This window comes from Dioscorea cayenensis, chromosome 2, assembly GCF_009730915.1.
Source record: "Dioscorea cayenensis subsp. rotundata cultivar TDr96_F1 chromosome 2, TDr96_F1_v2_PseudoChromosome.rev07_lg8_w22 25.fasta, whole genome shotgun sequence".
Classification (NCBI taxonomy): domain Eukaryota; kingdom Viridiplantae; phylum Streptophyta; class Magnoliopsida; order Dioscoreales; family Dioscoreaceae; genus Dioscorea; species Dioscorea cayenensis.
The window spans coordinates 18,285,584-18,297,477 of NC_052472.1; the positions used below are offsets into that span (position 1 = coordinate 18,285,584).

General features: G+C 34.3%; 1 protein-coding gene and 1 pseudogene across 1 annotated transcript; both read left to right on the plus strand.

The window, feature by feature from the left end:
- The first annotated feature begins 1,772 nt into the window (after positions 1-1,772).
- On the plus strand, positions 1,773-4,670 carry LOC120271299 (Werner Syndrome-like exonuclease). The gene is made up of 6 exons (XM_039278109.1): positions 1,773-2,107; positions 2,907-3,086; positions 3,337-3,468; positions 3,581-3,738; positions 4,077-4,187; positions 4,268-4,670. Exons 1-6 carry the CDS (start codon positions 1,810-1,812, stop codon positions 4,337-4,339), a joined length of 951 nt encoding a protein of 316 aa, XP_039134043.1. The 5' UTR covers positions 1,773-1,809; the 3' UTR covers positions 4,340-4,670.
- A 1,524-nt stretch (positions 4,671-6,194) lies between these two features.
- Positions 6,195-11,455, plus strand: LOC120273656 (annotated as a pseudogene).
- The last annotated feature ends 439 nt before the right edge of the window (positions 11,456-11,894 follow it).

Below are 11,894 nucleotides of genomic sequence, written 5' to 3' on the forward strand. Positions count from 1 at the left end.
GCATGAAAAATATAAAAAGACCATTTACACGATGCTATGACATTTTCAAAAATGGAATGAGCGGATTTGCTTGGAGTCCAACAACGGAAATGTGGAATGCCGAGCCGGAGGTGTGGCAACACCTAATTGAGGTTTGTTTATTTGTTCATTATAACATATGCGTGATTATATACATGACATGCTATTGACATATTTTTTTGGATAGGTTAAACCAGAAGCCTCTGAATGGATGAACAAGAGTATTAGAAATTATGAAAAATTAGTTCAACTTTATGGCCAAGATAGGGCAACTGGACAACATGCCGAGACCGCGTCAGAGATGAGAAGAAGAAGACTTCAAAATTCGGGAAATACGTCACGTAGCCCTTATTCGGCGGACACAATCAATGATATTGACTTTATGGTTTCCCAAAATGAAGTAAATTTGGAGAATTTGTGTGAGAATGAAAATATGACTTCACATGACAATGAAGTTGAAGATGAAGCTTCACCACTAGATCAACCATCACAATTTGAGGCTCCAAGTTCTTCTAGGTCCAAAAGAGTTAGAAGAAATGACAATCATGGAGATGCAGACATGTCCATAGCCCTTACGTCAATAGCTAGTGCTCTCATTCAATCAACTAAGACAATGGAGAAAACAAATGCAACCATAGAAAGGTCCACAAATGTGCTAGAACAATGTGTTGCAAATCGGGATCCACTTAAAGATTTTGATGTATGGGATATGGTTACAAACATAGGAATACCACAATCTCTCCATACCAAGACATATGTGTTCCTCGTCAAAGACCCAAAAATGTTAGAAAGTGTGATTAGATGCCCGGACTCGCATCGCAAATCGGTGTTGTTGGAGTTAATGGGGCATCATCATGAATCACAAGACTAAAAATGGAAGGTTCGTAATTTTTTTGGATATTCATATCTTCATTTGAACACGAAAGTAATTTATTTTATATAATTTATTTGCTTAGAGTATTCTTTTATTTATTTTCTTTTATGTTATTAGTACATGAATTTAATTTGTTTTCAAATTTTTTTCCAATTTATCAGGGCGACTATGGTGGTTACTACATCATCACAATGGTTTGTTACCCAATGTTTTGTGATGTAAGAACTTGCTTTTTGTTAAATGAAACAATGTTAAGTGTGGGATTATATTATATGCACTACTTTGTTAATTGTGAACAAATTGTTGTTAAGTGTGAATTTCATTATGTCGACTATTTTGTTTTTTGTGGACAAATTTATATTAAGTGTTCGTTACATTATGTCGACTATTTTGTTAATTGTGTAAATTGTTGAATTTCTTTGTTTTTTTTATGTGAACTTTGGTGTTCATTAGACTTTGTTCATTGTGTAAATTGTTCGATTTTTTTTTTAATGTGAAATTTGGTTTGTATCAAGATTTTGTAATTGAAAAGTTTTATCATTTATTGTTATAACTTAATTGTAATAAATAAAAATATATTATTACAAATTTATGTTTGATATGTATATATTTTAACATTCAAAGGGTCTTTTTCGTAATTTTAATATATAACTTTACTTTACCTTACCTTCAAACCAAGTATAATATGGTTCATAAACCTTCATTTACTCTATCTTTGTCCCAAGCAAGATATGGTTTAGAACCTCATTTACCATACCTTACCATACCTTACCATACTTTATAAAACTTTTCCAAACCTTCAAACAAGCAAAGCATAAGGGGTTTTCAAGTAATAATCGCCAAATTTATTTCTAAAAATTCAAATTTTGCGTTTCGAACCCAATCTTTTCGCATATTCCGAAGAAACGCAAGGACGAATGGGATCCGAGGGAAGTGAAGCCGCCGCGAATCCCATGCCGGAATGGGACCTCGCCGCCGAGAAGGAGCTCGTCGCCGCCGAGAAATCCTACCTTGCCAAGCGCAAGAAGCGCTTCCAGATTGACCCAGCCTCCGCCTCTGGCTCTCCCTCTCATTGCCCCAAAGCTCGGCGTTTGCCTGCTTGGACTTCTCTGTCTCCGGCTCACCGATCGGGAGACCATAACGCTCTCGCTCCTACTCATGCGATCCCGAATTCTAGAAATGGAGTCTGGAATCTTGCTCCTCATGTTCGACCAGGTTATCAGTTTCTTTTCCTACCAACTTTTCACTGTGATCAAAGAAATGCGAAGTTATTATCTTCAATATCCTGCGATAAAGCTATGATTTTGTGATATATTCTCAAATTCATTCTTAATGGAACCTTGGAAGTTCTTGGATTTGTTCTTAGTGTGACCTTTTGTATGAAATAATATGCATGTAAACTTTGATGAAGAAGATGCAGAAAACTGCAATCTTGTAGGTAAATTTTGAAACTTGTGTTCCCATTTCTTGCGATTAAGCTGTGATTTTGTGGGAGATTCTCAAATTTATTCTTAATTGGAACTTTTGTATGAACTAATATACTTGAAACTTTGATGAAGAATATATAGAAAGATGCAATCTTGTGGGTAAACTTAGAATGTTGTGTTCTTTGAATGATGGTGAGGATTGGAGCTCTGGAGTAACAGAAGTGATGCCAAGTAGTTTGTTACTCTGTATCTTCTTAAAAAAAGAGAGCACTAGAAATTTACCTTATTGTTAATTTTCTTTTGTTGTGACGCAGAGATTTATGCCCAGTTTTAATCTTTCTGTTCTCATACTCTTGTTCTCCTGCTACATTACTGCTCTGTAATCAGAGGTGTGCTAGGATTTGTGTTCATACTCTTGCCCTTCTTCTGCATTGCTGTTTCTTGTTCTGATTTTTGTTTGAACTCATTGTTTTGCTGCACTGTTGCTATGTTATCTAATTGACCTCTGATCATGTGCGCATACGTTGCCTCATGTTACATCAAATAAGTGATTAGTTGTTTTATAATTTGATTCTTTGTATTTGCAGTTAATTTAAAAGTGAGGCACCAATCTTTTAATTTTGGTGGCCATATTGTATATAGCAGGACAGTTCCTGAAGTTGAGCAATCTGCAAGGGAGCTCTTGCAAAAAATCAAAGGCATGGAAAAGAATATGGAGCCAGTTTCTCTTGGATTTGACATTGAGTGGAAACCAGCCTTTGGTCGAGGTATGTTCCCAGTACAACCTTCATATTTCAGTTTTTATAATGGAGCTGTGATCATGAAATTCACACATTTTTAAATATTTGATCTTTGATTTGCATACAATTTTGGGCTCCAATTCTGCCAAAATAGTATCTGCTATTATATCTGATTGCTTTCTTCCACAAGGGAGTTTCTGAGCTGGCTTATCAATGTGCTTCAAAAAAAGTTATGAATTCCTGCATTTTCTATTTACTAGAAATCTTATTGCTGTAGGAGAAACACAAAACAAAGCTGCAGTAATGCAGATATGCATGGACTCCACTCATTGCTATGTAATGCATATAATTCATACTGGCATACCTCCTATATTGAAATCTCTTTTGGAGGATACTTTCATCTACCAAGGTATTCTCTTCTTTTGACTCCAGTTCCTTGTGCTTAACTGTGAAGTGGGTTATGTTTGATTTGGATGTCCTCTTATATGCCATTCTTGCTTGCATTGATTAAATGAAGGTAGGAGTATGTGTCGCCAATGATGCGACTAAAATTTGGAGGGATTACAATGTACGTGTAGAATGCTTGCAAGACCTTTCAGTTCTGGCAAATCTCAAGCTTGGTGGAGCCCCTAGAAACTGGAGCTTATCCTCACTGACGGAAACACTCACCTGTAAAGAGGTATTGTGATTACATGGCTCAGTGGCTTATACTTGTGCTCGAGTAACCTCATGGATCAAAGTAACGACTCTCTTCACTGCCTCTTCTAATATTTTTTCTCCAGCACTTGCTTTGTGGTTTTGTATATTCTGATATTCACTTTGCTGAAAGTCAGTGGTCACATTTCTCCTGATTATTCTGCAATGCTGTTTTTTTTCTCCTTGTCACGGTCTTGCTTGTTGTATCTATATAATCTGCTGTTCGGGTATTTCCCATTAATTTTAGTGTGTTCCAGTACAACCTTTGTAGCAACCAAGGTTAAAATTTTCTCCTCTAGCTGACGGCAATGCTCAATGCAGCTCGAGAAGCCGAAGAAAATAAGATTGGGAAACTGGCAAACAAATATCTTATCACAAGCACAACTCCAATATGCTGCCACCGATGCTTATGTATCTTGGTACTTGTATCAGGTACGAACAGCAGCTGCCACACGACATCAATGTAATTTTAATTAAAATGCAATAACAGCTCTAAATCCATTCTCCACCAGGTTCTAAGAAGCTTTTCCAACACAAAGGCGGAAACAAATTCTTCAGAGAACATGAATAATGCAGAATCATGACCTATAATTCAGCCATTGAAGCTCCTGCATGGAACCGGATACCATTCGCATAATGAATTTCAGGTACAACATTCAAAGGTTGTAAACTGCTCTATTTCCCATGTTAGGATCAAGAGAATATTAAGAAGCTGAGGCATATAATGCTGAGATTCTTATGAAAAATTCCTGTTGTTTAATTTGAATAAGTTAGCAAAGCTTGGTTCTCTCACTATCATCAACTTGTTACTGATATTCTGCAGATGCTTTGTAAACTTCTGGATTGTTTATGAACATCACATTCACCTTTAATGCCAAAATTCTGTTGCCATGCTTTGATGTTCAATAAAGTTAATTGTCTGAGCTATTTTTTTCTTGAAAAATTTCAAATCAGATCAATTTACTTTTAATTCTCATTCAGCATTATTTGGTTCTAATTATCCATTTTTTTTTCTGTTTATTTGCTGTGTTTTCAGTCATTTAAAAAATAGATATAAAGTATAGGCAAATGGCAATGAAATTAAAACAGCAGAAATATAGGCAAGGAAAGAAATCATTTTGATTACATAATTTAATTCGCCTTATTTTAACTTTTTTTTAACTTTTTCTTTTTGGGGCTCAATTCAATTATTAAGGGCTCCACATAAAAATCCATAATTGACGCATTGGAAGCATCGGCCCCGTTCTCACCATTCAAAACCAATGTCTCAGTAACAAATTTCCAATAATACCCTTTCACAATTAACACCTTTGTTTTAAAGTTTATTACAAATTAGATTTTTTTTTTAAAGCATATATTGAATATTTGAAATAAATAATTTGGATCTAACGTCATTGTTCTGAATTATTCTTGAAATGTATATAAATTTTTTTAGAGCAATAAACCTAAATAGTTTTTATTTCCGGCTGTTTTATTTTGATCACCTAATTTTAAAAAAAATTTGATTTGGTTCTGTACATGTAGTTAACCGAGTTTATACAATTAATAACAATCACACATGGCATATGTCAGTTAACTTGATACTTGAGTGACTAAATTGTAATAAAAACTACAAATATGAGATTAAATCATCATTTTTTAAAATTAGGTGACCGAAATAAAAATATACACAAAACAAACTATTTAAGTTGTTTACCTATGTCTCTTCATGTTTGTGTGTGTGTGTTTTTTTAATTTTGTTTATACATGAAGCCAATGTTAAGATCTTGATCTTCATGTTTTGAAAAAAAAATTGCATTTTAAATATTGGCTTCATTGCTAAATATGAGCTCTTTATTAATTGCATGTATGTATAATATCTGAATTGATCCTTTTATTTTTCTCTCTTTCCTTCTAATCTTTCTACTTAGAAATGCTCCCAATTAATCTCTTTATTTTTGAAAATGGACCCATTTAGTTTCACTACTGTTAGTCTTTTCCCAACTAACCCTTTTACTCTAAAAAATACAGCGACTAGTTGGGTTATTTTCAAATGTAGAGGGATTAAGTGGACTCATTTTTAAGAATAGAAGTATTAATCGAGAATATTTTTGAGTAGAGGGACAAAAAAAAGAATAGAGAAAAAAGTAGAGAGATTAATTCGAGTATTATATTCATTGTATATGTAAATTTTTTTTTTCTATATATAATATATATACATATTTTATTTTATTTTTTAAAATTCCAAACAAACTCTGCAAGTAATCACTGGTCATAACTCACAAGTCATAAGGCCTCCATTTTTATTTTTATTTAATATAAAATTTAACTTGACAAAAGACCCAAAACAAAATATTAATTGCATCACACAAGTAGGGGTTTCTTGTCAATAAAGTTATAAAACAAGGGGTTACACGCAAAAATCCATTCTTATATAAAACGCCAAGGCTTCTTCCGTAATTCAACGCGCTTCTCTTTCTTCTCGCATCTCTCCGACGCCCTAATCTCTCATCGCTCTCGTCTCCTTCGCTTCCAAAACCCTAGAGATTGTTTGAATCCATGGCCTTCTTTGATCTCTCGATTCCTCTTTCTTCCGATCCCTAGCTCTTTGTTCCTTTCGATTTCGTTCTTGTGCTTGTGATTTCATTTTTAGGGTTTGATTTTAGTAGTCTTTTTTGGTTTTTTTTTTGTTGAGATCGGGAGAGGGATTGATGAATAATCGGGGAAGGTATCCGCCTGGGATCGGGAACGCGCGTGGAGGGGGGAACGCGGGGCAAAACCCTAATCTTTATGGAAGGGCTCCGCATCATCAGCACCAGTATGTGCAAAGGAATCCTTTGCAGAACCAGCAGAATCAGAGTTTCCAACAGCAGTACCAGCAGCAGCAGCAGCAGCAGCAGCAGCAGCATCCGCAGCAGCAGCTATGGTTGAGGAGGAATCAGATGGGGAGTGATTTGGGTGGAAATGAGGCTGCGAAGTCTGTTCAGTCTGGTGGGGTTGACGCAAGGTGAGAGACGGTGGAGCATGAAAACTTAGTATTTTGTTTCTGTTGTATTGGTTGGGTAGTTAGTTGTGTGTATGTGTGTGTTTTGTGTTTTGTTTTTTGTTTTTTTGTTTTTTTGGTTTTTTAATTTTCATGCACATAAGTGGCCTTTGTGGCATTGATGACATTTGTTGTTCCATTGAAACCTCTCCATAGTTACTTCCAATATCCTGATATCTTAATATTCTTGTTAGATTTATGGTTTAAATCTTGTCCTGGTGAATAAGTTAATGATTGTCTTTTTGATGTTTGTAAAAATTTTTCTGTAGCGACGGACCTATTTTTATTAGTTGAATAGTTAGTTGTGGAGTCTATTGAAGTTTGTGATTGGCCTGATAGTATGCTCTTGCTGTTAGTCGGCTTTTTATAGTATTGCCTTTTAATTTGTTGTTAGCGTTTAAGTTACTTTCTATCATCAGAAATGCTAATATTCTGTATTTCAAGCTTTTTCATATTATTTTTGTTTTAATAGGATAGTGTTTATTCTAGGATGCTTTTAATATTAGTCAGCACCATTATTATATGTTATGCCATCCATTAAAGCCTGTAGCTTATAATCTGGAAACTTAAAATTATGATTTCTTGTTTATATTCTTATCTCGCTATTGTATTAGTTGGCCCCATGCTCATGCAAATAATTGGCCTTTACGACATTGATGGCTTTTGCCATTTCATAAAAACCTGTCTTAAATTATGTTCCGATATCCTGAAATGCTAATATTCTATGTTTGAAGTTTTTCATATCTTATTTTGTTCTAGGGGGATCTAGGACACTGATTTTAGTGTTAGTGAGCGCCGTTTTTCTGTCTTGCGCCATCCATTAAAGTTTATATTTCATATTATGGAAACTTAGAAATTTGATTTCTTATTTATATTCTTACGTCACTATTTTATTAGTTGGCTCCAATACAATTCAAAAATTGTTCTTACACTTTGTTTTTGAAAATTGTTCTACACTTTGTTCACTGATTTTTGAATATATTTGGTTAATTTCCCTCTTTATCTTTCTGCACATGATTTATATGATCATGTACTTGAGATTTTACAGATTATTGCCTAAATTGCGTGACACTTCTTAATGAATTTCTGATTCCTATATATTTCCTTCCCTTTGTGTTACCTGGATTTGATTTGTGAACTTTTTTTGGATTCTATTTTTCGATGCCCTTTTGTTGCTTTTTATACCTGTTTTCAATATACAATTATCTGTGGTGTCCCTTAAATTGTCTGTTTATATGTATCAAAATGCATATCTTGTGCTTTGTATATATGGTGGGTTGCTTATTTTTAGAGCATAGCAGGATTACAGCATGAGAAGCATGTTAACTTATTATTATAATAATAGTGATAATTATTATCATTATTATCATCATCATTTGAAAGTTTATTGTTTTAAAGTATCCAACAAGTTTAACTTTCTGATGATTTCAGCTCTCAGGATTGGAAGGCTCAGTTAAAAATACCACCACAAGACACACGCTACAAGACTGAGGTAATATCAAATTAAAAGCGTGATAATTCTTCATATGTTTACTCTTCCTTTTGCAATTAACATAATAACAATAATAATGATGCAGAGGAATGATTTTCTTCACAGGCAATACACTTTCATGACTTCTTATTCATTTAATGAGTTGATCTTTATTTGTAATGCCTACGTTATTTCAATTGGTATCACGTTGCAAATCTGTTGTAGGCTTGAATCTTTTTGTTCCTATAATGTGATGATCTTCGTCTACATAATTGTTAATGGTTTCTAATGGTCCTCTTCCCTGAAATTGTGATATAGACCTTGTCAGTTGTATCTCTTTGAAGCCTCATCAAGTTTTCAACAACCTCTTGCTACTTCTCTAACTTAAAAGCTTAGCATTAGTTTGCTGTTTTGTCAGCATCATCATTCTCTTCTATATCAAGATCTGATCATTCTTTTGTTTGTGTTAGATCTAGAACAGAAAGCCTAGCATTCATGGAGTAAATTGAATTTTGATTGAGTCTGGACTTTCTATTAGCCTGATTGATTATGTGTTTTGCTGCATAAAACTCATCATGTAAATTTCGCTTGTCCTTTGGGAGAATTCGGATGCCCATTTCGTATTTACAATCATTTTTTTCCTCTGTGCTATGCGAAAGTGTGCATGCGTGCACACTTATTATTTTTGCATACATGATCTATTAATTTTTATCTTGTTTGTGTTATGAATTTGATGCATGCTTTTAGATTACCTGATTGATTTATCTTATTATTGCCCTCTGCTGAGCATCCCATCTCTATTTATTTATTTTTTTGTTGTAACTTTTAGTTGAAAGTCAGAGTTGATAATGATGGGTCTGAGCATATAAGTGCAGCTTGTTGTTAAAAACCTGTTACTAATCACTAGAAGATCAGGAAGTGTAAATCAAGTTGAAAAGAATGTCTTTCAATGGGTGTTATGAAGGAGAAAGTATCATATTGCTCTGTTTGGTTAATTACAGAATCATTCTTTGGAGATGTTTGCCCAAAAGTGTGCATTTATTTTTCTTTTTCTAGCACCATTAATGTGCTACTTACCCTTGAACTTGGTCACTGCCCTTGAAAGAAGAAATCATGTGGTTAAGAGTTTGAAAACGGCCTTAATTTATGAAATGTATTCTTTTTCATTTTACAGGATGTTACTGCAACTAAGGGAAATGAATTTGAAGATTACTTTTTTTGAAGCGGGAGTTGCTTATGGGAATATATGAGAAGGGATTTGAAAGACCTTCACCCATTCAAGAAGAAAGCATTCCAATTGCACTGACTGGGAGTGACATACTTGCCAGGGGCTAAAAAATGGGACTGGGAAGACAGCTGCATTTTGCATTCCTGCTCTAGAAAAAATCGATCAAGATAACAATGTTATTCAAGGTTCATATACATATTGTTTTTTTATTGCCATTACATAAATGAGTTTATCATCTGTTGTCTGAAAAGAACAAGCTGCCATTTTTCAAAGTTGCATTATTAATTCTACTATTTTTTTCTTTTTGTGGGGTCTTTTGAAGTTTGAACCACATATTCCATATCTAATTTTGCTAACTACTGTTTCTGAATTGTTTTGCAACTATTTCAGTATGGGATTTACTTCTTGGAAGACAAACGTATTTTGTCCAAATATATTCTAATACTAATTTGTTCTTTTTTTCTGTCGCTTTGTTGTATCAGTTGTCATATTGGTTCCCACAAGGGAATTGGCTCTCCAAACATCTCAAGTATGCAAAGAGTTGGGAAAGCATTTAAAGATTCAGGTCATGGTTACCACTGGAGGAACTAGCTTGAAGGATGACATAATGCGTTTATATCAGCCTGTTCATTTACTTGTGGGAACACCAGGACGCATTCTTGATCTTGCAAGAAAAGGTGTTTGTGTATTGAAGAATTGCTCAATGCTCATTATGGATGAGGTAATCTTTGCTCATATGATCAGATTAAATCTTATGCACTAGTAAATATCCAATCAATAGAAATGGCATGAAAGTATTTTGTATCATTTGTGTTTATGTTAGATCTAGCATAATGTTTGAACAGTTGGTTATTACTTATTAGTTACAACTTTTGTGACAGACACAATGCAGTTTTAATTGCTGTAATTATTTTTTTGTACTAATTTTCTCTCTCTCTCTCTCTCTCTCTCTCTCTCTGTCTGTCTCTGTGTGTGTGTGTTTATTTTTATTTTTTATTTTTTATTTTGTTTTAAAACTTCCGTTTATGTTGTCTTTGAAATATTGTAATTGTCATTGAGCAAGAGCTCACATGTTATATTACCTTTTTAAACAAGGAGCATTCCTTGTGAATTCTATTTCACATCATTAAAGTCGAATAACATATCAAACTATCAATTGCTTGATTATTACTCGTTCAATGTGGTTCTTTTCAGATCAATGGTTCTATGGATAATTGAAAATTTACTTAATCTCCTATTTAATTGCAAAAATACTCGTGACACAATCCATGTTGTTTGTTTTTTAGATCAATGCTTCTTTTTTTGCATTCTTTGCATATGAATTGCGCAAAAAACCAAAATTATGATTGATTTTCTTGGTCACTGGTATATATAATGTTTGTCAAACTTACGTTGAGTATGCCATGATGTTTCTGAGTCCCTTGATTCACACTTCTGAGAGAAGCATAGCTGTTTGTGAAGCTTTTGGTGGGGAGCATTGAGGAAATTTAATCAATATTGGTTAAATGTATTTCCCTTGTTTTGATTTTCCTTGGAAGTTTAAAACCACATTTGTCCTTTTACTCACAGGCGGACAAGCTTCTATCGCCAGAATTTCAGCCTTCCATTGAGCAGCTTATTCAATTTCTTCCTGCCCATCGACAAGTTTTAATGTTTTCAGCAACATTTCCTGTAACTGTCAAGGAATTTAAGGAAAAATATCTGCCGAAGCCTTACATAATTAACCTTATGGATGAACTTACCCTTAATGGTATAACACAATATTATGCCTTTGTGGAAGAAAGGCAGAAGGTTCACTGCTTAAACACCCTTTTTTCAAAGGTTTGGGCTTCACCCTCCTTTTAGTAATCTTTATTTGCTTTTGTGCTTCTATGTTTGTGAATGTATTGAAGATGTGAAACTTGTTTCTCCAGCTTCAAATAAATCAGTCGATTATTTTCTGTAACTCGGTTAATCGGGTAGAGCTTTTGAGGGGTTAAGGATGGTATCCAAGTGGTCCACAGTGTGGGAATTGTCTGTGGAAGGGAATTAGCTTCTAAAATTTGAGAGAAAAGTGGCCAGATGGGTTTGGAGAATTCACAATCGATGAAGATGTGTTGAAGATTTTCAGATGCATTGTGGCAAAGGACGCAAGTGTCGGTGGAATTTTGAAAATTGTAATCTTTCTTGAAGAGATTTGTGAGGGTGAGGATTTTGTCCTTCCCAGCAAGCCAACTGAAAAGAGTGATTTTGCTTGGACAATGATTTTTCCAGAAAAGGGGATAAAGCGGACTACGTGTACCACCATCAATGAGAAATTTATAATAAGATTTAACTGTAAACATGCCTTTTTTACCCAGGGTCCAGGAGTAAACATCATAGGGTCCCGGAGTGAACATCATTTTGAATATTGGAGCAATCAGGGATAATTTCAAGAAG